The sequence below is a fragment of the Rhinatrema bivittatum genome, chromosome 1 (assembly GCF_901001135.1).
Source record: "Rhinatrema bivittatum chromosome 1, aRhiBiv1.1, whole genome shotgun sequence".
Classification (NCBI taxonomy): Eukaryota; Metazoa; Chordata; class Amphibia; order Gymnophiona; family Rhinatrematidae; genus Rhinatrema; species Rhinatrema bivittatum.
This window is the reverse complement of record NC_042615.1, coordinates 124,899,287-124,923,499: the sequence shown is the minus strand read 5'-3', so window position 1 is coordinate 124,923,499 and position 24,213 is coordinate 124,899,287. Positions and strand designations below refer to the sequence as shown.

Below are 24,213 nucleotides of genomic sequence, written 5' to 3'. Positions count from 1 at the left end.
GAAAGGAGCCTCTAGAATGAGGGGTCATGGGACGAGGATGAAAGGGGATAGACTGAGGAGTAATCTAAGGAAATATTTCTTTACAGAGAGGGTGGTGGATGCATGGAACAGCCTCTCTGCGGAGGTGGTGGAAACAAAAACAGTATTTGAATTTAAAAAAGCATAGGAAGGAGTGATAGGAATTGTAAAGCTGAATTAGTTGGGTGAATGGGCAGACTTATATAGGTCATTCAATCTTTATCTGCAATCCTGTTTCTATGTGTCTATGAGCTGCAGCGACCAAAACTGCACACAGTATTATAGGTATCACCTGGAGGGATACAGAGGTATTATGATATTCTCCATTCCTTTCCTAATAATTCCTAACATTATGATCATTCAATCTTACTCTCTGTTTCCTATTTTCTAATCAGTTCGCAATCCACAATAGGACATTCCCTCCTAGCCTATGACTTGTTAATTTCCTAAGGAATCTCTTATAAGGGATTTTGTCAAATCCTTTCTGCAAATCCAGATACACTATATCCACTGACTCAATATAAAACTCCTTCAAAAAAGTGTAGCAGATTGGTGAGGCAAGACTTCTTTTGAGTAAATTCATGTTAGCTCTGTCCTATTAAACCATGTCTATCTATATGTTCTGGAATTGTGTTCTTTAGAATAGTTTCTGCCATTTTTCCCTGGACGGACATCAGGCTCACTGGTCTATACTCTCTTTGATCACCCCTAGAGCCCTTTTTAAAGTCTGGCGATAAATTGGCCACACTCCAATCTTCAGGTTCAATAGATTATTTTAATAATAGGTTACAAATTATTAGGAGTAGAAATGCAATTCAATTTTGAGTACTTTCACAACTCTGGGCTGTATATCATCTGGTCCAGGTGATTTGCTACTCTTTAATTTGTCAATTTTCCTTATTACATTTTCTAGGTTCACTGTGATTTGTTTCAGTTCCTGTGAATCATCACTATTAAATATGGTATCCGGCATGGGTATCTCAGCAACATCTTCCTCAGTAAACATTGAAGCAAAGAATTAATTTAGCCTTTCCACTATGGCTTTTCTTCCCTAGGTGCTTCTTATACTCCTTGATCATCCAATGCAGTGTATCTCAACATTTTGCTGGCTAGATAACTTTCCTTCAATGACATGGATGGGTTGCAGTGCTGATCAGCTGGGATGGGGGAAGTGGTCCACCAGAAAATTAAAGAAGGGTGGGGGATAGGGAGGATATACTCCCTCTCCCACATGGCATTTAATCTCATGGGTTAGCCCTGCAGTTCGTCTGTGTCATTTTAAGAGAGTAACTAGCCAGTTTAAGAAATTGTTTTCTAAAAAAAAAAAAAGGTAACTTGGTAAAAAATAAAAAGCCCTCTCTCCCAGCCAATTAACTGTATTATCCTCAGAAAAGAAATTCCTCCCTCTCTCTCCTAATCAGCAACCCCCAGCTCCCACCAGTCAGCCACCATCTCTCTTGCCCCTGCCAGCCAGCAACACTACAGTTAATGCCCCTGCCCCATGGACGTTTTTGCTCTAGCTGGGGCTAGTCCCGATCTGTGAGAGGGGAGTAACTGCAGATAAATGTTAATGAGCCGGCAGAAGACCAAGTCAATATGTGCTCTACTGTCAGGCCCTGTCCCCTCCTGGCTTCTGTAAGGGATCTGAGAATGGAACAGATGCTGACTCAGTCTCATGCCGGCTCATTAACATTCAGCTGCAGCTACTCTCCTCCCAGAGATGGGGGCCTCAGGACCGGCTCCAACTGGCCAGGGTAGGGTGTGGAAAAATCTCTGCAGGCTGCTATGCAGGGTACAGTGCAGCCTATGCAACTGCAGGGCAGGTCTTACTTCCTTCTTATCCTCCTGTAATCACCATGGCTTCGCAGACAGGCAGAAATGCTGCCAAGAACTGGTGCTGGGCCACAGACTAGTGATTGAGAAACACACTGAACTAATAGTCTGACCAATTCCCTTATAGGCTTCCTGCTTTGGATGTATCTGAAAAAGTTGTTGTCATGAGTTTTTGCCTCTACAGAAAGCTTCCTTTCAAAGTCTTTTTTCGCCTGCCATATCTATGTTTTATTATTTAACTCTAGTGCTTATGCTTTTTCCTGTTTTCTTTATTTGCATCCCATTTACATTTTTTGAAAGTTCTTTTGGCTATAATTGCCTTATACCTTGCCCTTTAACCATTACAGCAGTCATCTGGCCTTCTTTCCACCTTTTTTTAATACTTGGAATACATCTGGTCTCAGCCTACAAGATGGTATTTATAAACAATGACCACGCCTTAACCTTTGCAGCAGTACCTTTTAGTTTTTTTTTTTTCTTTACAGTCATTTTTTCCTTTATTTACTACTAGGTCTGGTTGGTTTGGTAATGAATACACTCTATGATTTACACAAAGAATGTAAGAAACAGTGACACTAACTGTAAACATAAAATACAGAATTGGTAGTGGGAGCTAGGGATAGAGCTTGGTTGATCTGCTTGCCCCCACCCCAGGCAGTCTGATTCCCCTTTCTCCCAAGGTTGATTTTACTGAGCCACTACACTTTGTCTCCCGTACCACAACTTAGTGGGGGCCGTGCCTTTAACAGAAGTAAACAAGGCCTTTGTATTTTCTGAGACAGAGACCTTTTTTTTGGGGGGGGGGAGGGGGGGAACTATTTTAAGGCAGGATGGGGGGAGGGAGCGGCCAAAGGCCGCCACGCCTCCTTAAGGAAAGAGAAGAGAATGAAAAACAAAAGAGGGGAAGTTACCATTCCCCAGCGCCCCCTAATGAGGGCACTGGAGACCAAGAAGAAAAAGACAAGGGGAGGGGGGCCTTAAACAGAGAGCCACAGATCTCCCCGTGGCTTGACCACCCTCTATGGTACTCAGCTCTGACGTCAAAGGCGGTGGGGAAAAGCGGGCCCAGCCTGCAGTGTGGCGAACAAACCCGGAGCACACAGCTGTCCGCAGCTCACTGTATCCACAGGCGCAGAGCATTCACCAGGACCATCCAGCACCTTCTGGCCCCTGGCATCCACAGGCGCTGTGGAGGAGCGAGCCCAGTCAGCGGCACGTGGCGCACCCACCAGGACAGCAAGCATGTCCTGGTCCTGCAACCACAATATGGGGGTGGGGATGGGACGGGGGTGGGGTTGCCGACCAAAACTAGGGAAGGGGAGGGAGCCCTAATGGGACCGGGGTGGGGGACCAAACCCCTCACCCCTTCGCTTTGATCCTTAGCGAGGGGAGGGAAGGGGAAAGGACACCCAAAAAGTGCACAAAATTAAAACATAACTACAACACAAAGAACTCAAATGGTAAGGACTAACTCAAAAATGGGAGGGGGGGAGGGGAGGGGAGCAGAGCAACCTGTCCACTGCCCACCGGCGGGCAAATTCCTCCACCTGCCCGGTGGACAGCGCGCAGAAGTGCTCTGCTTTGAGCCGGGCGCGCACCGTTGAGCGGAAGAGGACCTCGCACTCGAGGGACCGTCTCTCGGCCAACATCTCCTGCCGCGACCGCCAGACTGAGGATCTGGTGGCGAACAGAAGATAGTTGACCAGGTTGTCCCTCTGGCGCAGAGGCCCCCTCCTGGGTGCACGCCCGTAAATGAGGTAGTGCAGGGTGAAATGCAACCAAAAACCCAAAAGTAAACCTTTCAAAAAGGACAGGAACGGGGTTAGCCTGGGGCACTGAAGCCCCAGGTGGAAGAGGGGGTCGGCGGTGGCCAGCAGCTGACAGCGCAGGGTGAGGCCGGAGGAACCGGCCGCCAAGGAGTAGGGATCCAAAGACGGCACAGGCCCTCCCCTGGCTCTTGCTCCCTGGGTGGCGGCAGCGGCGTAGCTGGCCTGCGCTACCACAGGATGGGGGGAGGCAGGAGGGGGGCTGGGTGGCGGCGTTGCGAGGTCCCCGGAGGTTGTCACGGATAAGGTGGCTGTGGCAGAGGGACCACCGATGGAAACGGCCATGGTGGTGGTGGTGATGGGTGCCATGGGAGAGGTGGCGGATGCGGCGGCCTCGCTGGCTGCTGCAGCCTTGGCCCGCCGCGAGGTGGGATCAAGTTCCCTCTGCGGCGGCGGGGGAAGGCGAGGAGAACGCCTCCCTCCCCCATCAGGTCCCCAAAAGGGGGAAGATTAAAAAGGAAAGGGGTGGGTGGGGCCGCCAGGGAGCTGCTGGAAGAGGGGAGGGGAGAGGCAACGTGCCTGGCCTCACCCTCTTCAAGGTGGGCCTCGGGCCTGCGGCTTTCGCTCTTGCAGGGCAGGCAGGAGGGGCCACGACCCCTAAAAAGGGGTTGGTTGGGGAAGGGGTGGGCTGGATAGCCGCCGTAACCCGGGGGGGGGGGGGGTGTCTTTTTTTTTTTTTCCGACGGATAGGTGGACTCCCAGATACTCCAGGGTCTCCCTGCCCCACGACATAAATTGGAACGGGCAACTAGAGCCGACTTAAACAAAAAATCTTCTGGGACAGGGATAAATAAAGAGCTTAAAGAAAACGCACCCTCAGAGACCAAAAGGGAATAAAAAGCTCCGAGGGACCTGGAAACCTATTCCAAGGAAATCCCCTGATTGCAACAAAACGAAGGGGGAGGGCAGCCTACAGAGCTAGCACAGGCTGAATACGGAGGAAGGAAGGGGTTAACTAAACCTGAGGGCGAAGGGGCAGAAACTAAGGCTTCGCGGGGGCCGTTTGTAACCGGGGAAGGGGAGAAAGAAAAAAGACCGGGAGGAGACGAGAAACAAAATTAAGCAACAACAGAAGCGAAGGGGAAAAAAAAAAAGAAAATCACAAACGGCAGCGCGAGGCAGGCGGGGGGGGGGACGGGGACTCGCCGAGCGGTGCCACCCGTGCCTCAGTGACCTCCGAACACCGGAGGGCTTTGCTCCCTGCAGGCTCGCTGCGTGTGTGCACCGCCGGTGGAGCGAGGCAGATGGGGACCTTCCTTCACGAGTGGACACAGCCCCCTGGGAAAAAGAAAGGCAATACTTGGGAAAGGAAAAACAGAGGGGAAAAATGCTGCAGCACTCATGGAGGGGGAACGGGGGAGGAAAGAAAAAGGAAGAGAAAGGGGAACGGTGCTGCGCCGGAGGGGAGTCTCGGTGGTTTGGCCCTGCAGGACGGGACAACGGCTGGCAAAAAACACAGCTCCGAAGTAGGCAATGAAGCAGGCTGGGGTCTTCACGGCAGCCGATGGAAAACGCCTGGAAGTGGAGTGGAGAGCACTAGCGATACCCGTACACACAATCTTTACTTCGGGGCATGCTTAGAGCACCCTACTCAGTTAATTAGGTAATATAAAACAGAATACAAACTCCAAACCGGTTAATTGAAAAAGTCAAGCTTGGGTCAACGTTTTTAATAATTCAAGTGTTAGTTATGAAATACTAAACCGCCACCTCTCAATCCGCCTTTCGCTTTTACAGAATCTCCCGGGGAAAGCACGCGACCTTACAATCACCGCCCCCATGAACGGAAGCAGGTAAGAGCGAGCACGGTGTCTGCATGTGACGCACCCACGTTCTGCCAGTCCTTGTCACGTGACGGGCCGAGGCTTACTGTGGGCGTGGCGTTGTCCCCGGCCGGGTCGGGCTGCAGGCTGTGGGCGTGGAGCGCACGAAGAGTTCAGTCACAAGGAAAGGGAGGTGCTTTGTCTTTTTCCCGGAGAATGGCAGAGAGTTTCGTGTTTTGCTGTGTGCTGCTGCCGCTGCTGTCTCTTTGCGGCCTCTGGGTGAGGACGCAAGATGTGCCTCCGGTGAGTGGTGAAAGGAGAGTTGGTAGCCGCTGGTTCTTGTGTCTGGGTACGGTGATCGCTGCTGCTTAGCCCTGCACCCGTTGGCTAAACTGTCGTATCCGAGGTCCTGAGCCCTGGCAAAATTTATCAGGCAAATATCAAAAGCACAGTTGCTTCTGGGTTGGTTTTATTTTCATCGCTTAGGTTCTGCTTACCCAACTTCCTACGATGGTGCCTTCAGTTCTGCATGAAACTCCAAATAGAGATACCCTTTGTGTGTTTTGTAATGGAAAAATAAGGGGGGTCCGAGCAAGCATGCAGAGATAGCCTTCCGTAGTTCTTTTCCAACAGGGATTTGAGACGAGGTAGCTGTGGAAGAGAAATTTGGTGGGGTGGCTATCAGGCTGTGTTTATCGTATGTGTGTGTAGGATGATTTTGGGTGGGAGGGATTATGGGTGTGAAACACCATCTCCCGGTGCAGGCTTAACACTGATTGGGCCATGAAATTAGTTGTACTTCTGGTTTGGATCACAAAGGGCAGCCCTTTCCACAAGTCTCTGGGGCTAATATAATAAAACCCTGCTCTGAAATCTGCACAAAATTTCTGCGTGTATTTTTTTTTTTTTTTAGTGCTTGCAGCAAAACAGGTACCTCTGCAGCATGTAATAAGGTGATGTCATGCAAATTAGATAACGTGCAAAAAAAATTCACGCAAGACCAAATACATACACCAATACCCGCATTAAACGCCCAGATGCAGAAATCTGTGGGAAAAACCCGCATTAAAATAGACACAATTAAAAACTCCTGAGGGGTATTTCTAACTTACTGCTGATTACATCAGCCCCACTTTATTAAAAAATGGAGAAATTACTATTACCTGATAATTTTATTTTCCTTAGTATAGACAGATGGACTCAGGACCAGTGGGTTATGTTTCCCTGCCAGCAGATGGAGACGGAGTAAACTGATGTCACAGTATATATACTCCTGCAGTGACACCAGCCTACCAATATACTCTTCAAAAGCAACTGTGGACAGACTAGCAAAAATCTTGAATAAAAATACAACCATTACTGTACTCTACCAACACTGAACTCAAGCAAGGAATGTATGTATCCCAATCCAGGGACTGGATGAACACTTACCAATAATCTCCTGGAACACGTAACCCCACAGGAGGACCATTGACACAATCATTCGGCAGCTGAAGGTGGGAAGCTGAGTCCATCTGTCTACACTAAAGAAAACAAAATTATCAGGTAAGTAATAATTTCTTCATTTCCTAGCATGTAGACAGATGCAATCAGTCCAACACCAAATTAAGACTCCACAAAGGCACCAGTAATCTCAAGGGAGGCCGAAGATGCTTCACTCCCTTCAAATAAACGGGCCACATCAGGATGAGATGATAAGGAATCACCATTCACCAGGCCTCAGAAACAGGCAAGAGCCGAAACTTGAACCTTCAAGGAATCAAGGGCCAATCCTTTGTTTAATCCATCCTGCAAAAATTCCAGAATGAGCAGGATCTTGACCGAATGAGGAAGGACACCCCAATCCTCGCACCAGGCCTCTAAACACTCTCTAAACCCACACATAGACCAAGGAAGTGGAAAATTTCTGAGCACGGAGCAAGGTAGCAACCATCACCAAACAATATCCTCGCTTCAACAAGCGAGCCCTCTTAAGGGCCAAACTGTAAGACAAAACTGAGTTGGATCTTCATGAAGGACAGGTCGCTGCTGCAACAGATTTTTGTTCGACGGAAGACGAAGGAGGGTCTCCACCAGTAGTCTTTGTAGATCTGCATACCATGGTTGTCTGGGCCAATCCAGGGCCACCAGGAGTAACATCTCCCTGAGGCGTCGATCCTGTGAACCATCCTGCTTAACAAGAGCCACAGAGAAAAGGCTTACAACAATGTGTTTTCTGGCCAGACCTGTATGAGAGCATCTGTGCCCAGGGACCAGGATCTCTCCTGCGACTGAAGAATTGAGGAACCTTTGCATTGTGAGAAGTCACCAGTAGGTGTAAAAAAGGAAGACCCCAGCGATCCACTATCAGCTGAAATGCCTTGTCCAACAACACCCATTCTCCTGCGTCCATACGCTCCCTGCTGAGAAAGTCTGCTCTTACGTTGTCTTGTCCTGTAATATGAGAGACCGTGATCATCTGTAGATGTCCTTCCACCCATTCCATAAGTTGGTCTATTTCCTGCAACACTCATTGGCTTTTGGTTCCTCACTGTCGATTGATGTAGGCTACCATTGTTGCGTGGTCCAACATCACTCACACAGCTTGACCCTGTAATCTGTGGCTGAAGTGCAACCTGCCAGCCAGACCACCCGGGCTTCCAGGCAATTTATGTTCCAGAGGGCTCTTTGGCATTCCTTGGGTCGTCAGCTACTGACATTGAGCTCTCCAACCCTGGAGACTCGCATCTGTTGTGAGTATCAACCAGATCGAGGAGGTCAAGGAAACTCCCTTTCTCAGATGAGCCTCCTGCAACCACCACAGATTTCCACCACAGATTTCCATCGGCAAGTGGAGCCAAACCAACTAGTCCTGAGACTGCGGGTTCCAACGAGACAGCAGTGAGCGTTGAAGAAGGCACATATGCACCCTTGCCCATGGCACCACTTCTGGGGTTGCCGCCATCAAACTGAGCACTTGTAGATAGGACCACACTGTCGAGTGTATAGTTCTCACCAACTGATGCACTTGTGAGATCAATTTATGAATCTGAACTTCTGGCAGGAAAACCTTGTCCTGCCTCCTGTCGAACCGAATACCCAGATATTTCAAGAACAGATGGCTGAAGTCTGCTTTTGGCCAGATTCACCACCTAACCAAGCTCCTGCAACAAGGAGATCATCTTGTGGGTCACCAGATGGCTCTCTTCCTGAGACTTGGCTCAAATCAGCCAGTTGTCCAAATACAGATGTACCAGGATCCCATCTCTTAACACTGCCGCTATTACCACCATGACCTTGGGAAAATGTTCTGGGAGCAGTGGCTAGACTAAAAGGCAGCACCCAAAACGGATAATGGCACCCCAGAACTGCAAAACACAGAAAACGGTGCTCCAGACGGATGGGAATATGAAGGTAGGCCTTGGACAGATCCAGGGAGGTCCAAAATTCCCCCGACTGCTCAGCCATTATCATTGAGTGAAAGGTTTCCATGCAAAAATGAGTCACCCTCAAATAACAGTTGACACTTTTGAGATCCAGGATGGGACGAAAGGAGCCCTCCTTCTTGGGCACAGCAAATAAATGGAATATCACCCCTTACTTTCTTGAGACGTAGGCACTGGAACCACAGCCCTCAACCGGAGGAGCCTTAGAAGCGTAGATTCCACTGCCTGCATCTTCTGTGGGGAGTGCCAAGGAGACACCATGAATACGTCCTGAGGAATACTGCAAAATTCGAGAGCATATCCTTCTCACATCACCTCCAGGACCCACCAATCCAATGTGATCTCAACCCACCTCTGATAAAAGAGAGAAGTGTCCCCCTATCTTTTGTTCCCGAAGCTCGGGAGGATCTCCCCCCCCCAAGCCCACTCCTCTCTTGGGCTGTCTGGGACGAAAGGACTGAAACCTACCGAAAGGTCGACCCTCTGTAGAGACCAAAACAATTTCTGGCCAATTTCTCCAACTCTCTTCCAAACAAGAGAGAGCCTTTAAAGGGCATTTTTGTAAGATTAGCCTTGGAGGTGGTGTCAGCTGACCAATGTCGCAACCATAGTTGGTGCCTGGCCGCTACCACCGAAGCCACTCCTCTGGCCGAGATACAGCAGGTTCCATAACTGCTCTGGAATTCGCTCCAGAATCATCAACTTCCTGAGAGAAGCAGCCAAGATTGTGCCACTAGGGTGCAACAAGAAGCTATCTGTAAAATCATCGCCACTGCTTCAAAGGCCTATCATGCACATCCTTCAGGGCTGCTCCTCCCTGCACGGGAATAGTCATCCACTTAGAAATGGCACAGACCAGTGCATCCACTTTGGAAAAACGTAAATGCTCCTTCATCGCTGGATCCAATGTCTAACCCCCCTTTGAAACTTGCCTCTGAGGCTCTCCATTCAAGATCAATCAATTCCTGAATGGTGTCCAGAACAGGGAAAAAACAAGAGGCTTTTTACTCAAGGAAACCAAAATGAGATTGTTTGGTTCAGACACTGAATCTGCACCAGGGACACCCAGCATCTTCAAGGTCTGGGAAACCAGGGCCAGCAGTTAATCTCTATAAAAGAACCGCAACATGTTCCGATACGGTTCTAATCCTGGAGGAATTTCCTGATCTTCCAGGGAATTGGGATCTGCCTCATCAGTGCCATCCGGGTTCCTGTCAGGATTACTCGCAGTGAACAGAGGCGTGCTCTGGTGCCTAAACATAGGACTGGATGAGGGAGGGGCCACTGGCTGAGGGTCCGACCTGGCAGGAGTGGGCAAAGCTGAGGACTTCACCTGAAGAAAGGATTGCAAACCTTGAAAAACCTCCTCCCAAGAAAAAGCAGCCGGATCCAGGCCAAACCCAGAGGGAACTGGAGTGGGGCCCACTGAACTGCCATCCCTGCGAAGGAACCAGTCAAGGAAGTACTTCCAGATAGATCCTTAACCAGACCATCATCAGGCTTGGAGGATGCAGGCTTAGCAAAATCAGAGGAAGCCAACTTTCCCTGAGCCTCTATAAACAGCACTGAAACAGGTTAGAGGACATGTCAGGCTGAGAAGCCTGACTATGACAGGAAACACAGAGAGAAAGGTGCTTAGGTTTCTTGTTCACAGGCGATGGAGAATGTGTGTCCAGCTGGCTCGTGCTGAAAACATTTCAAGCGCACAAAAACTAGGTGCTGAAAAAAACAAAAAAACCAAAACCCACCAAAAACTGTGCGTCAAGGCCTGGGTGTACTACCAGCGCTTAGAAATTTGTGTGTGCAAAAGGCGCGCCTAAAACTGAGCGCACAATGCATGCGCAGAGCTGTCACACTGCACACATCAACGTCCTGTAGAGGGCAGTAAGGCACACACAGAAGCGAGTGAAAACGCCGCTGCAGCCTACTACATGGCGTGCAGGCAAAAAGCCTAACTGCGGGGCCTAGCCCACCAGGGTCGCTCAACCCGCCAGGCTGCCCCGTTCCCCTAACTCCCACGGGAGTGGGAACGAATGTCAGAATGGCGTGCCAAGCACGGAGACCAGAGGAAGTGCTGTAAACCCCTCTATACTGTCTCTGTGTTTTTTTTTTTAATTAAATCAATCTCAGGTCTTACCGGCTGAGTACAGAGATGGTCTCCGGCTGCGTTGGGGAGAGGGCATGTACCGTCACCACTGGCACTCTGCCTCCAACATCTGCTGCCTTTAAGCAGTACAATCAGCTAAGTCAACGCGGGGACCAAGACACACATCTGAGGGACCACGGAAATCACCTCAGGAATTCTTAACAGGGAGGGACCATTTGGTGTCACCGCAGGAGAGTGGGGCTTTCCTTTTTCTGTGTTAAATCCTCTTTCCAAAATCTGAAGCAAACCCCATAGGGAGATGCACGTCCACCATCTGCTGGAGACTGAGAATACTGGCAGGCTGGGGTCACTGCAGGGTTATGTATACTGTGACATCAGCTTGCTCCGTCTCCATCTGCTGGCAGGGGAGCATAACTGGTCCTGAGTTCATCTGTCTACACTAGAGATGTGTTTAGTTTTTACATGTCGGCTCGGGCGACCCGTGGAAAACATTTTGTTTTCCAACAGGTCTTTTTTTTTTTTTTTTAGCAATTTTTTTTTTCTCCACTAAAAAAAAACAACCCACCCCAACCTTTAAAATTTAGTTTATTACAACCCACCCTCCATACCCCCCCAAAACTTGCCTAAAATCCGTGGTTGGTCCAGTGGGGGTCCCGGGAGCGATCTCCTGCTATCGGGCCGTCAGCTGCCACATGGTAAGGGCAAAGAGCCACAGGCGCCATTTTGTTTACTGGCAGCCGATGGCCTGAGAGCGGGAGACCGCTCCTGGGACCCCCACTGGACCACCACGGATTTTAGGCAAGTTTTGGGGGGGTCCGGAGGGTGGGTTTGGGGTTGGTTGTTTTTTTTTTTTGTTTTGTTTTTTTAATAAAGGTGCCCCTCCCCCCCAGCGCTAACCCGAACAATGAATTTTCCCCGAAGTTCGGGGAAAATCCGTCTTGGGATTCAGGTCCTCCTATCCATGCCGAATTGGACAATTTATTTGAAATTTTCCAATTTAGCAAAAACGAATGCACATCTCTAGTCTACACTGCTAGGAAATAAACTGTTTCAGCTCCTACCGGTCCTTTTGCTCCATTGCTGACAGTGGAGTGATTGTGTGTCTGTGCAGCCTTTTCCTCGCTGAGCGCCTGGGGTCACTCGGCATGGATCAACCCTGCTGGAAGAGAACAGGAGCCAGGACGGATGGACTGGCGATCGCTGGGGGCTACCGACAAGTGTTGATACCACCCAGAGCCACAGGGCTTTCACTTACTACCTGCTCTGACCCAGGCAGTAAAAAATCCACACTAACAGATTTCCCTGCTAGTACGGCTCCCTACATAGCCTGGGAGAAGATAATTAACATAACATAAGGACATAAGAAATGCCATACTGGTCAGACCAAGGGTCCATCAAGCCCAGTCTCCTGTTTCCAGTATTGGCCAGTCCAAGTCTCAAGTACCGAAAAATTAGATAGAATTCAAGCTACTATTGCTTATTGATTACCATAATAGCAATTTATGGATTTATCCTCGAGGAACTTATCCAAACCTTTTTTAAACCTCATTTATATACTATTCCCATGCACTTGTGCAAAACCTGCCAGGGGTTATTGTGCGGGTATGTGCACAAGGTTGTTTTTCTGTGCTAAACTTATTACATGCACGTGTACGATTAGCGTGGAAAATGACTTGCCTGGCTCCTCCAAGTAGGCCCTAAATCCAAATTAGAAAGCACTCCCGTACTGCCAGCTAACTCTTGAAACTCAAAAACACTGTCTCTAGTCTCTCAGTAGAGCGCTGCTTTTATATCCTATCAGGAGACTGCCAACCTGGCACCCTCAAAGGGAGAGGCTGTACTGAATGGTTCCTCCCTTGCTATTCTAAGCTGCTCGTCCCTAGCTAAAGGAATTAAGCCAAGGGCACTACTGGTAATGAACCTCAGTGGGTCATGACGTGTGTATAGGATTTTGGTAGATTGTAGGGATGTGGCCCTGTTGTAGGCAGTGGATGTGATTGTGCAGTGAACGTGTGTGAGTGTTTGCAGTGGGGTTGTGCGGGGGGGGGGGGGGGCGAGCGAGGGGGATGTTTGGTTGAAGGAAAGTAAGTGGGTGTGTTGGATGAGGGGCTGGATGTGTGGTAGAGTTGTGGGTATGAAGGAGGTTATAAAGTGGGTTTGTGTTTTTTAGGTGTGGCTGGGATTAGTGTGTATATGGGGAGGGAATGGTGAATTAGTTGAGAAACTGGCTCCCTTATTTTCTCCCCTCTATGGATAGATGTGTGTGTCTGCTTCAGTTATTGTCTCTGTCTCTATTTGTGTTTTTCTGTCATATGGATGAGGTGTGTTTGGAATGGAGCAGCTTTCCCATAGGAAGCAAGAGGCCTGATAACCATCCATGTGTTTGCAGGCACAATAACTCTCCAAAAAAAGGCATGGAAGTTCATCAAAATGTGGCATGCAGGAAGAAGTTAATATCTCAGAAAAAAATTGAAAACCAGACACATCAGATTAGTATTTTCAGAGAACTGAACCTATACAAAAATTCCCTTTTTCTTTTATAATTCTTTCCAACATTCTGTATGTTGGAAAGCATAAAATCTTTCTTGTATGTTTTTATTTTTTTTCTTCCTCTTCATAAACTAGATGAGTTTCCTACTGTCTACTGATTCAGTATTGAGCAAGCAATGCTGTTGTGTCCTCTTTCTTTCCCTCATATGCACGTAGAAATATAGGTCAAGCAATGATTGATGCTTTTGCATTGGACTGACTTAATATATTTCTGACAACCTTTTTGCGAGCTGTCCTGAAACGTATTAAGTTGGTCCAATAGAAAGGTAGTGCCTATAACTTTAGTTTTTAAACCTTTATTTCTATGTATTCAGATGGACTTAGGTAAGCACCCTGCTTCTATTAATTGGCACAGAATAGGGGAAACCCTGCAGAAATAGGGCCCATTGACTTCATGGAAAAGCCTCTGTCATTCTGTTTGAGGAAGATGAGAGTGTTTCAGTATCCTGTTGCAGTTTCAGTAATGAGTCTGACTCTGGTTCTCAGTGACTGACAGACTGACTGCTGATTTAGAACATTTATTTATTTATTTATTTAACAGTTTTTTATACCGACCTTCATAGTAAATAACCATATCGGATCGGTTTACATTTAACAGAGGGTATAACTGAAGGAACAATTCAGGTAAACAATAAATAACCATAGATAGGAATAAGTCAAAGTTACAATCAACGGGAGTCAAGAACTTGGAAGCTTAAAAACAAGCTGGAAGGAAGATAAAGGCAAGTATTAATTATGAAAGATACGATAGAGAGAACGGGTTAAAGCTTGAAAGTGCTTTAACCTGGAGGTACCAGAGTCCATAGTTCATGAAAATAAATGCCAAGGCCGGATGAGAGTGGAAGCCATTAGTGATTGTCTGGAGGATCGGAGAAGGCTTGGTGGAAGAGCCACGTCTTGAGTCTTTTTCTGAAAGTTAAGAGGCAGGGTTCCAATCTGAGGTTTGCAGGGATGTTATTCCAAATAGATGGGCCTGCTATCGAAAAAGCTCTGTCTTTGGTCGTGGAGAGACGTGTGGCCTTAGTCGGAGGAAATTGTAGAGAGCCTTTAAGAACCTCTCTAGTTGGTCTGTTAGAGGAGTGGAGTTTGAATGGGATTTCCAAGTCGAGTTGTAGTTGATGATGGATGGTTTTGTGAATTAGGGTGATTGATTTGTATAGGATTCTAAAATTTACTGGTAACCAATGTAGGTTACTGAGGATGGGTGAGATGTGTTCACCGCGGCTGGTGCTGGTCAGCAGTCTCGCATGTAGGTAGTTATACATTTGAACTAGCTACCTTTGTAAAGGGTAATTAAAAAAACAAACAAACCTGTGATTAATGTATTTATTTGGTCCTCAGACCCCTGCTGGGGTTCTGAGCCTCTACAGTTCTCTCTTTCGCTGGATTTCCCTGCTGATTTCTGATCCCTCCCAAGTCCAGTGCTGTAGGCTTTGTCCCTCTTTGGCCAGCTGTAAAGAGGGCGCGGCACAGGGTTCTCACCACTGTTGCATGAGTCCCAGATCCTACTGAGATTGTGATTTTGCCATTGTTGCTGTTCAGCATAAAGATCTCTTTCAGATATTGACCTAGCAAGGCATAAATTCAATAAAGCAGCGACATGCACGGCAGTGGGGGCAGCTTTCGGATGTCTGTGGGTGTGTTTTACCTGGCTCTCCGAGGGAGAGTATGCACAGACTTTGAGAATTGCCGAATAGAGCTGGCAGAGATTGGCACCCGCATTTTCTGCCAATTTTATTTCCCCGCAAAGCAACCCGCGTTGTTTCTGAATTGCAAAACATCAAGCGCCGATGCCTCTCCCGCTCTGTCCGTGCCCCCAGGGACACATCCGCTGGCTGTGGGTGCGGTGGGCAGCAACAAATGCACTTTAACCTGCGGGGAGAGGGGGCAGTTTCCAAAAAGCCCTTCCACCCGTGTAAATGACTTTTGACGGTTGGCCTCCGTTCTAGGTCACTCATGAAATCATGCAATTACATTAAGCTGAGCCCACACCTGTTTATCTTTTTTTCAAATTCCAGGCAAGCTCATGTATGATCTGTTTTGAGACGGTCGCCTGTCCTTTCTCTCTTAAGATGCTTCTCCTCTGATGCAGCCTGAATGGCAAAACGTGGGCGGCTCCTGGAGCCGCAGATGGGTTTTGAAGTTGATAGAAGCCCCAGATGCTTTGGTCTTGGGGTCCTTGTTTCCATGCATTCAGGGGTGGAAGGGACTCTTGGCAGCCAGTCTTGGGGAGGGCAGCGCACCCCTTCATCCCCCCCCATCCCTTTGATTGAGTCAAACGCAGGAGCAACAGGCAGTCTCTTGGGCTCTTGTCCCAGCTTCTCCTCCACGTCACAGATCAGGACAGCCAGAGGGGGGCGTCCTGTGGCCGGTGGGAGCCCAGTGCAGGTGGGCTGGGGGATCTGCGGTTTCTCTCTCCCTCCCTTTCCGCCACCATTTAGCTATGTGGAGAGGGGGGAGAGCCATTACAGTTTTGACTTTCCTCCTGTGGCTCACCCGCAGTTTTGGCTTGAGGGTGGGAGACAGTGGGGGGGTTCTTGTAAAATGGCTCCCCGCTAAAATTTCAGTAGTTTTGAGTATATTTACGTTCCTAATATAAAGAGCCCTTAATATGCATGACGGGCTGCCCATCGGGCCGATACAGTAAAGTGCGCTGGAGAGCGGGCGAATGCCTGCTCTCCCGGCACGCACACAGGCCACTCTCCTGTGCGCGTGAGTCACTATTCAAATTAGGCCCGGCGGGAAAAACAGGCAAAAGGAGGTGCTAGGGACACTATCGCATCCCTAGCGCTTCCTTTTGGACCGGAGCGGCGGCTGTCAGCGGGTTTGACAGCCGATGCTCAAATTTGCTGGTGTCGGTTCTCGAGCCTGCTGACAGCCACGGGCTCGGAAACCGGACGCCGGCAAAATTGAGCGTCTGGTTTTTGACCCAGCAGCCGCGGGCCGACTTCAAATTTTTTTTTTTTTTTTTTACTTTTGGAAACTTTCGGGACCTCCGACTTAATATCACCATGATATTAATTTGAAGGGTGCACAGAAAAGCAGTTTTTACTGCTTTTCTGTGCACTTTCCCGGTGCCTGAAGAAATTAGTGCCTACCTTTGGGTAGGCGCTAATTTCTGAAAGCAAAATATACGGCTTGGCTGCACATTTTGTTTTCTGAATCGTGCGGGAATACTTAATAGGGCCATCAACATGCATTTGCATGTTGCGGGCGCTGTTAGGTTTGGGGGGTTGGACGTTTTCGACCCCTTACTGAATAAGGGGTAATGCTAGCGTGTCGAAAATGTGCGTCCAATAGAGGGCACTGTACTGTATCGGCCCGCATGCTACCAGACTGGAGGAACAAAAGTCTGCTCTGGAAATGTCTGGGGTTCTGCCAGCAAGAGTTCAAAAATCCCACAATTGTTGCCCCTATTTTAGGATGAGAGAATCCAGTGAGAAACTTGCTTAAAAACCTCCAGAGCTTTGTGGAGCTTTTTTAGTTTTATTTTGTAATTGTTGTGAACCAGAACCATTATCTTCACCATCCTCCATTGGGTGTGGTTTCCAGTTTCCGGCAAGAGTTTGTGGAGGCCACGGTTCCTGCCCAGCTTTTGGAGGATGGCAGAGAATGGTGGTGCTGCCAGCTACAGGACTCTGCCTTCAATTTCTGTGTTCTTTTTCTGGTTTCTTGTTTGAAGTTTTGTGGAAATTGGATGCTGGGTTGCAATGTTGACTAAAAATTGCTCAGGAACTTGGTAGTGTAATAATTCTCACGTGCTATGTGCATTCTTTCATTGCAGTACACAGAAGATTGCAGAAGTGGAACTTACCCACCTACTGGGCCAACGTGAGTGATCAGCACCCTACATTTTGTAACTTCTCAGCTGAATTATCATCACGGGGGTTTGCTTTGTTCTGCTTATTTCTTTATCTATATTCTGCTGTTTGCCACTTCAGAGTGGACTACATTCAGGTACTTTAGACTTTCTAAAGAAAGTATCTCAGTAAGCTTTACTTAAAGCCGGAGTAGCATTTGTCCTTGGGCATGTAGGAGGTTGATATGCTGGATGCACTGCCTCGCTATCAGCTCGCTTTTAAGACATCCTGAAACACGCCATTCAGATAGGAGAAACTAAATGGGAGATTTAGCAGGATTTACCTGGGGATGTATCCTGGCTAAAATTATCTGAGTAACTTTCCGCTTGCCGTACTACTGAAATTTGACCCTGGGGGGGGGGGGGGGGGGGTTTCTGTATCTGAGGGGTCGATTTTTCAAAAGATTTACGCTATTAAAATCCAGTCTGCCCCATTGAAAATTTGGAACCTCTAACAGGCTAAATGTCTTCTGTCAGATGGCACAAATTCAGCTTGGCAGAAACGGGCTGACCGGATGTGTTCTGGGATAGGTTTTTCAGACGTAGCTGGTTGGAGGAGCAGGCTGTGAGCCAGGGAAACCAGGGTTCAGATTCCACTGCCATCTCTTGTGACCTTGGGCAAGTCACTTTACTCTCCATATACTCAGGCACAAAACACAAATTGTGAGCCCTCTGGGGATAGGGAAATACTTCCAGTACCTGAATGTAATTCACTTTGAAGTGCCAAAAAGTGGAATATAAATCAGAAAATAAAATAATAAATGTTTGGTTTTACACCAGGGTTTTGAGGCCATTTTAAATCCCTTGGGCTTTGCTCTTGTGGTTTGATGTGATGGGATGATTACCCGTTGCTGCAGCTCCTTCCCTGTGTTTTATGTTCGTACTTGTGGATATTACACAAAAGTCAAGTTACGTGCTTAAAACCAAGATGTTAAATTATTCCTTTATTTTATTTATAAATGTTTGATATTCCGCCTTAACCAAGCAGATCTCAAGGCAGATTACAATAAATTTATAGCAGAGTTCTTATACATTGGCATTTTATGTTCATACTAAGTCTACAGGAAATTTCAGGATGGCTGTAAAGTGAGGTAGGGGTAGATGAGTTTTGGAGTGGTCAACTAAAGGAGTAAGAAGGCGAAGTAGTAGTAGTAGGGACTGCCTTAGGGAGCAGGGAGATGGAAAGTGCATAGGTAAAATAAAAAGGCAAGCACCTGCTGCAGGGGAAGGGGATTCTGGTAGGTGACCAAGTTATTCATTTATTCCTAAGACTTGAAATGTTACAAATGTCTTGCACTTCACCTGTCTCTTTGGCTGAATGCTCTTGGGCATTGTTGAGGGTCGGCTTTCGTTTTCTGCTTTCTAGGTTCAAAGGCAATGTTTCGTGGTACACCATAAATCTTGATTCACCCCCTCAAGAACGATGGAACCAGATAATAAATGATAAGAAAGTGGAGGTATGGTGTCAATTTCTTGCTTGATTATAGTAATAAGTACTGTCCTTTACAGTTGTACAGTGACTGTGTGGTTATTTTTGTTATGAGAAATCTCTCCTCTCCACTTTTTTCCCTCCCAAATACAAAGTAAATCTTATCCAGTACATGGTGGTAATACGCTGCTATAACCAGCCCTCTCTAGGAGTTCCCAGATTTTTAATTTGTTTTCTATTCTGTCCAGTTTATAATTCATGTTTGAATTAAAGGTTTAGGGACAGACTACATCTTTGAAATTTAGGATGCTTGTTATTTTACATGCTGATCTGCAGGGCTCAATGTATGATATCTCCACACAGACTGACCGGTAAAGCCCTTCTCAGCCATGCACATCAGGAGCAGAGCTTTGCACCCGTGCCTTTGACTATTTTTTAAGCTGTTACAAGTGAAAATAAATCTGTGAATGAGCGGCTTTTTTACTGCAGCGAAGAGATCCTACTGCATATCGTCTCAGTTACAGAGGGAGGAGTGTGGTGTTTTTTTAATCTATGAAAACTTTCTGGCAACTGCAGAAGAGATCCTTGGTGCCTCAAGTGATTGTGTGACAGCGAATGCCATTTCATCTCACTATATATATATATATATAACAGGCAGTTGTGTGGTATTTTTATGTCTGTGGTGTCTTATGGTCTTTGTGCTTGAGCTCCAGGCAGATAACATGTGCTAATTAAACCCAGCCTCATACCCCCTTTGCGCCACCTCCAGCCCATGTACTCCAGGGCCAGTCGAGGTCTTGAGGGCATGAACGATGCCCAATTGCTCCTGCCCTGCTGGTGCTGAAATTCAAAAGGATGCCAGTAGACCCATGACCCTCCTTTGCTTCTTACCCACAAAGTGAAAGGAAGGTGTGGCTCCGTTGGCAGCATTTTGAGTTTCAGCACAGGCTGGGCAGGAGCAGTCGGGCATCGTTTCTGCATCTCGAGACTTTGACTTGTCCTGGTGTTTGGGAGGGGAGGATGGTCCTAAAGTTTTTCAAAGTTGAGTTGAGGTGGTGGTTCATTGTCTTAGAAACAGTGAATGGGAGAAATGGGATTATGATGGGCTGATCCACTGGTTGCTGGGAAATAGGTGTCAGCATGGAGAAGCAAAGGACAAGTTCTCGTCTCACTTGTTAGTCGAATAGTTTCTGAACTTTTTTCAAATTTCAGGTAGAATAATGAAACTATGTATGTCCCTTCTTAACTTGTGGAAGAAACCTAATATTGCAAGATGCAAAATCACAATTTGTTTGTTTATTTCTATTCCACTTTTTGGCACTTCGGTGGATTACATTCAGATACTGTAGGTTTTTCCCTGTCCCCAGAAGGCTCACAATCTAAAGGGTCATTCAACAAATCACATTAGGGCCTTATCATGGGCGTTAGGACCCTAACGGCCTCGATAATGCCATAACGCATGCGATAAATAATATGCAAATTTTAAAAATGTATTCAAGTGGGAGGAGTTTAGGCTGAGCAAATGTAAATGAAGGGTGCTTAACACTGCATGCGATAACGTAACGCACGTTATCGTGGGATTTAACACAGGAAATAATTACACCTTTTTTCCTGGTGTTATGCCTGTGATAGCTGTGCATTACGGCTGAACCGAGATTTGCAATAAATATCGCAAATCCCGTTTTGGGTAGGGAGAGAGGAGAGGGGGCGAGGAAGGGAAGGGGAGAGAGAGTGTGCGCCTCTGGAGAGGCACACATATTAGTCAACATTTTATACCAATGTAAAAGGGGGTATTCTGAACTCGGGGTGAGGTTTTTGTGGTGGGCTAGGTTTTGGGGGGCAGTTCTACATGCACAGTCAGAGGTACGAACAACACAGTTACCATCAGTAAAGATTTTAGGTGATTTGGAGTGAGGAAAGGTGTAAAAAGATGAGATTTGTACATTGTACTCGTGACCTAGCTTGATGCGCACTCTACCTAGCTGCTGTCAAGTTAGGGTGAGAGTACAATGTGCAAATCTCATCTTTTTACACCTTTCCTCACTCCAAATCACATCAAATCTGTGCTGTTCATAACTTTCTCTGACTATGCATGTAAAACTGCCCCCCAAAACCTAGCCCATCACCAAAACCTCACCCCGAATATAGTTGCCCCTCTTGCAGTGGTATAAATAGTTTAGTTATATGAGAGTCTTATAAAGAGTCTCTCCGCCCCCACCCCCACCCCCTGGCAGCAGCCTGAAATTGCGGTAAAACCTGTTGCTGTCCAGTACTGTGCACCTGCACGCATAATTACACTGACTGAACTCTAGTTTTAGTAGCATTTGGTTTTCGATATTGTTACATGTGTGTTAGGTTGAAAGAGAAGCAGTAGTTTGAGTCCCAATTGCTTCTTTCTCATTGATTGAGCTGTTGTTCTGTGGTGATCCAGAAGAAAGGAGGGAGGGGGGATTGCATGAAAATATCTCAAAAGTGTAAATAATGCCCAATAAGTGTGTGTGAGGAAGAGAGAGCCTGTGTATGTGTGAGAGAGAGGGAGTCTGTGTGTGAAAGCATTGGTATGTATATGAGAGGGAGTGTCTGAAAGAATGAATGTGTTAGTATGTGCGTGTGAGTGAGGGAGAGGAGGAAGATAGGGCCGCACAATAATCTCAGGGTGACCAGAAATCAAAAGATCCCAGGGATGGAGAGCATGAGATTTTTAAAATTCTTATTTGGTGTAATTTGATGTTTCTATTGTTTTAAATATGTATATTTTTAAAATTAGAACATTAATTATTGGATGTTTTATTCATCAGATATTTTGAAATATTTTATTGATGTTATGGGAAATTGGAACAAATTTATGCAAGTTTTTTAAATTATTGAATGTTTGGCTGTTTTGACATTTATTCTTTTTATGACTGTGGTTCTAATATTATGAATGATATTTTATATCTCTGATTTTATTGATGTTTTGTGAGGAATGATGATGTTTCTGTTTTTCCATTGTTGCACTGCAAAACACAGATGGGCTTGTGGTTTCCAGTTCAGTTCAGTTTTTGTTGGCACATTTCTATTCTGTATTAGGTGAGGGTCTGTCTGTATTTTAAAGGGTCCAGCTCTTGTGTAACTTTAATTCTTGCTGTGAAAATGATGGTACTTATTACTGGCTTTCATGGCATTATGGTTATCTCTTCCTCATTTCTATTTGCTCTTTATTAATTTTACTTGCATATAGAAAGAAGTTTTGAATGTTCTTGCAGAAAATATTTTTTCATTCACATATTTTATTGTAACTGCTGTTAGTAGATTTAAGTAATAAGCTAATCCCTTAATGTTCCTTCTAAGGATTGGGTTGCTGTGAGCATAAAATTGATAGGTTTTTTGCATCAAAGAAAGTAGTGCTCACAGGGTAACGTAGGAGGTTGCACTGTGTTCTAGGGTACCTGGCAGCAGCACATTTTCTGGTGCACCACCAACTTCAGCAGTCAGGTTACACCCCTGATGGGAAAACATTTATCAATCCAGGAAGATAAGGCTTTCGGTGAGGAAAGGTTGGCAGATGGAACTTTGTTAGCTAACAATAAGACTTTTTAGAGGCCAGTCTGGCTTGCAACATGTGCAGACAGGCAGGGACCACAGAGATTGTACCAGCAAGGCATTTGGGAACCTTGTAGCAATACAGGCAGGGGTTTAAAGAAAAGTCTGTCGGGAAAAACCCCATCCTCCTTTAGCTTACTTTTTTCTCCCTTAGTTCCCGTCATGGCCTTCGGGTTAAACATGAATACCCACCCGATCCCAAAAATAGGCGTTTATTGGATGTTCCACAGTCCATGGTGGTTGATTTAAAGCTGATTTTCAAATAGAGCTGGGATATGCAGCGTGTTGAGTAAAATGTTACTTAACAGGATACAATGTCTGTAAGACATTGCAGCAATAAATTCTTGTCCAGCTATGTCAACCAGTTTAAAGCAGCTCTTTGTTTCCAGGAGTATCCATCTTGTTTGGTTTGGAACTATCTTGTTTGCTTCAACTGACCAAGCAAAATTATTCCTTTGTGAAAACGGTGACAAAACACTTTTCCCTTAACTTGTTAGTGCCTGGCTAAGTAGTCTCATTACCTACACTGCAGTAGCACTAAAATCCCATTCTTTTATTTATTTAACAAGTTTAACAGTTGTCTTGCAGCAGAACTTTACAACCAAGAAGTGTTCAGGGTTTTTCCATTAATTGTTCGTCTTTTATCTCTCTAGCTGGCCAATATGATACAGGTCGTTAAAGATTTAGCAAAAGCCTTCGATCCTAGTGGAAAAGCCATTACACTGGTGGATAAGAACTTGGTGAGTGCATATTTCTTTACGCACAACTACCTTTTTACCCATTTAACCCTCCCTCTTCCCTTCGATGTATAATGTACAGTATGGTAGGTGGATATTCCCCTTGTTTCTCACTAATGTACGACTGTACACTGGATGACAGATGGTATACTGCATATACACCTCTGCATAGTTGTTGATCCAATGTTGTAACGCTTTTTCTGTTACTAAACACAAACATGATGGCAAGCCGCACCCCCCCACTAGGATTCATGTGTTGTATCTTCTTTTTTTTTTTTTTTTATTTGTTTAATAAAAGTGCTATACACTGGTGGCCACTCTGGGGTCTCTATATAGTAACCCACCGCATCATGCCTTGCACATTATATAATATGGGTTTGCAAATATAACTAACCTGGTGTTAGTATTCGAATGCAATCATGCTACAAATTGCACGATTGCTTTAATTTCTAAAATGGCTTGCTGTTCTAAGTATGGAAGAATCATGGTAATGAGCTTGTTAAGCTTAGTATAGTGCTGAGGTGGACATGGCATTAGTAGTAAGGCCTAGTTATTCAAGTTAAGGATTTTCAGCCTCTTTCCAGCTTTGCGCCAATATGCAGAAACACTTCTGGATGATGACATGAAAGCAGTTACTTTCCAATAGAAGAAAATTCAATTATGCCCAGCAACAAAACTGTTACGTCAAGGACCTTTTGGCATGTAACATGGATAACTGCAAGAAATGATGCTCCCTTCAGCACGTTGACAAGCTGCATGACTAACAAGAGGACAGTGTAAGATGGTTCTCCCACGTATCCTGCAGAGACAGCGCTTCCCTCCCTTTCCTGCAAGAGAGAGCCAGCTACTGAACCAGTTCGGTCAAGTGATGAATCAACAGGTCTCTACGGATGATTGCAGCAATAATTGGAAAAGGAGAAAATTTCGGGTCTGCATGTGCAGAGACCATACATGGAATTGCATCTGTCTGTGTGCAGGGACTAGAAATTAACCAGCAAAGCCCAGCATCCTCATAATCATTGTCAACACAGAAAAGCTGCAGCACCCACAATAGCAAAAGACTGCAGCCGAGCAGCAGTATTTG

The 24,213-nt window shown here is 46.3% G+C and overlaps 1 protein-coding gene and 1 long non-coding RNA gene across 3 annotated transcripts in view; one reads left to right on the top strand and one right to left on the bottom strand.

The window, feature by feature from the left end:
• Positions 1 to 5,332: 5,332 nt before the first annotated feature.
• LOC115083195 lies at positions 5,333 to 6,256 on the bottom strand. Its single transcript, XR_003854330.1, has 2 exons — positions 5,938 to 6,256; positions 5,333 to 5,856 (listed from the first exon to the last, which is right to left on the bottom strand). It is a non-coding gene; the product is annotated as an uncharacterized LOC115083195 (long non-coding RNA).
• The window catches only part of ASAH1 (N-acylsphingosine amidohydrolase 1), a 64,644-nt gene continuing 46,018 nt past the window's right edge, over positions 5,588 to 24,213 (top strand). The window contains exons 1-5 of one of the 2 annotated variants that reach the window (XM_029586995.1): positions 5,633 to 5,743; positions 6,853 to 6,985; positions 17,307 to 17,353; positions 18,748 to 18,838; positions 23,046 to 23,132. In XM_029586995.1, coding sequence (XP_029442855.1) covers positions 23,055 to 23,132 — 78 coding nt within the window. In that variant the 5' untranslated portion in view covers positions 5,633 to 5,743; positions 6,853 to 6,985; positions 17,307 to 17,353; positions 18,748 to 18,838; positions 23,046 to 23,054. Of the gene's footprint in view, positions 5,744 to 6,852; positions 6,986 to 17,306; positions 17,354 to 18,747; positions 18,839 to 23,045; positions 23,133 to 24,213 lie in introns of both variants that reach the window. The other variant, XM_029586988.1, reaches the window with a different exon arrangement.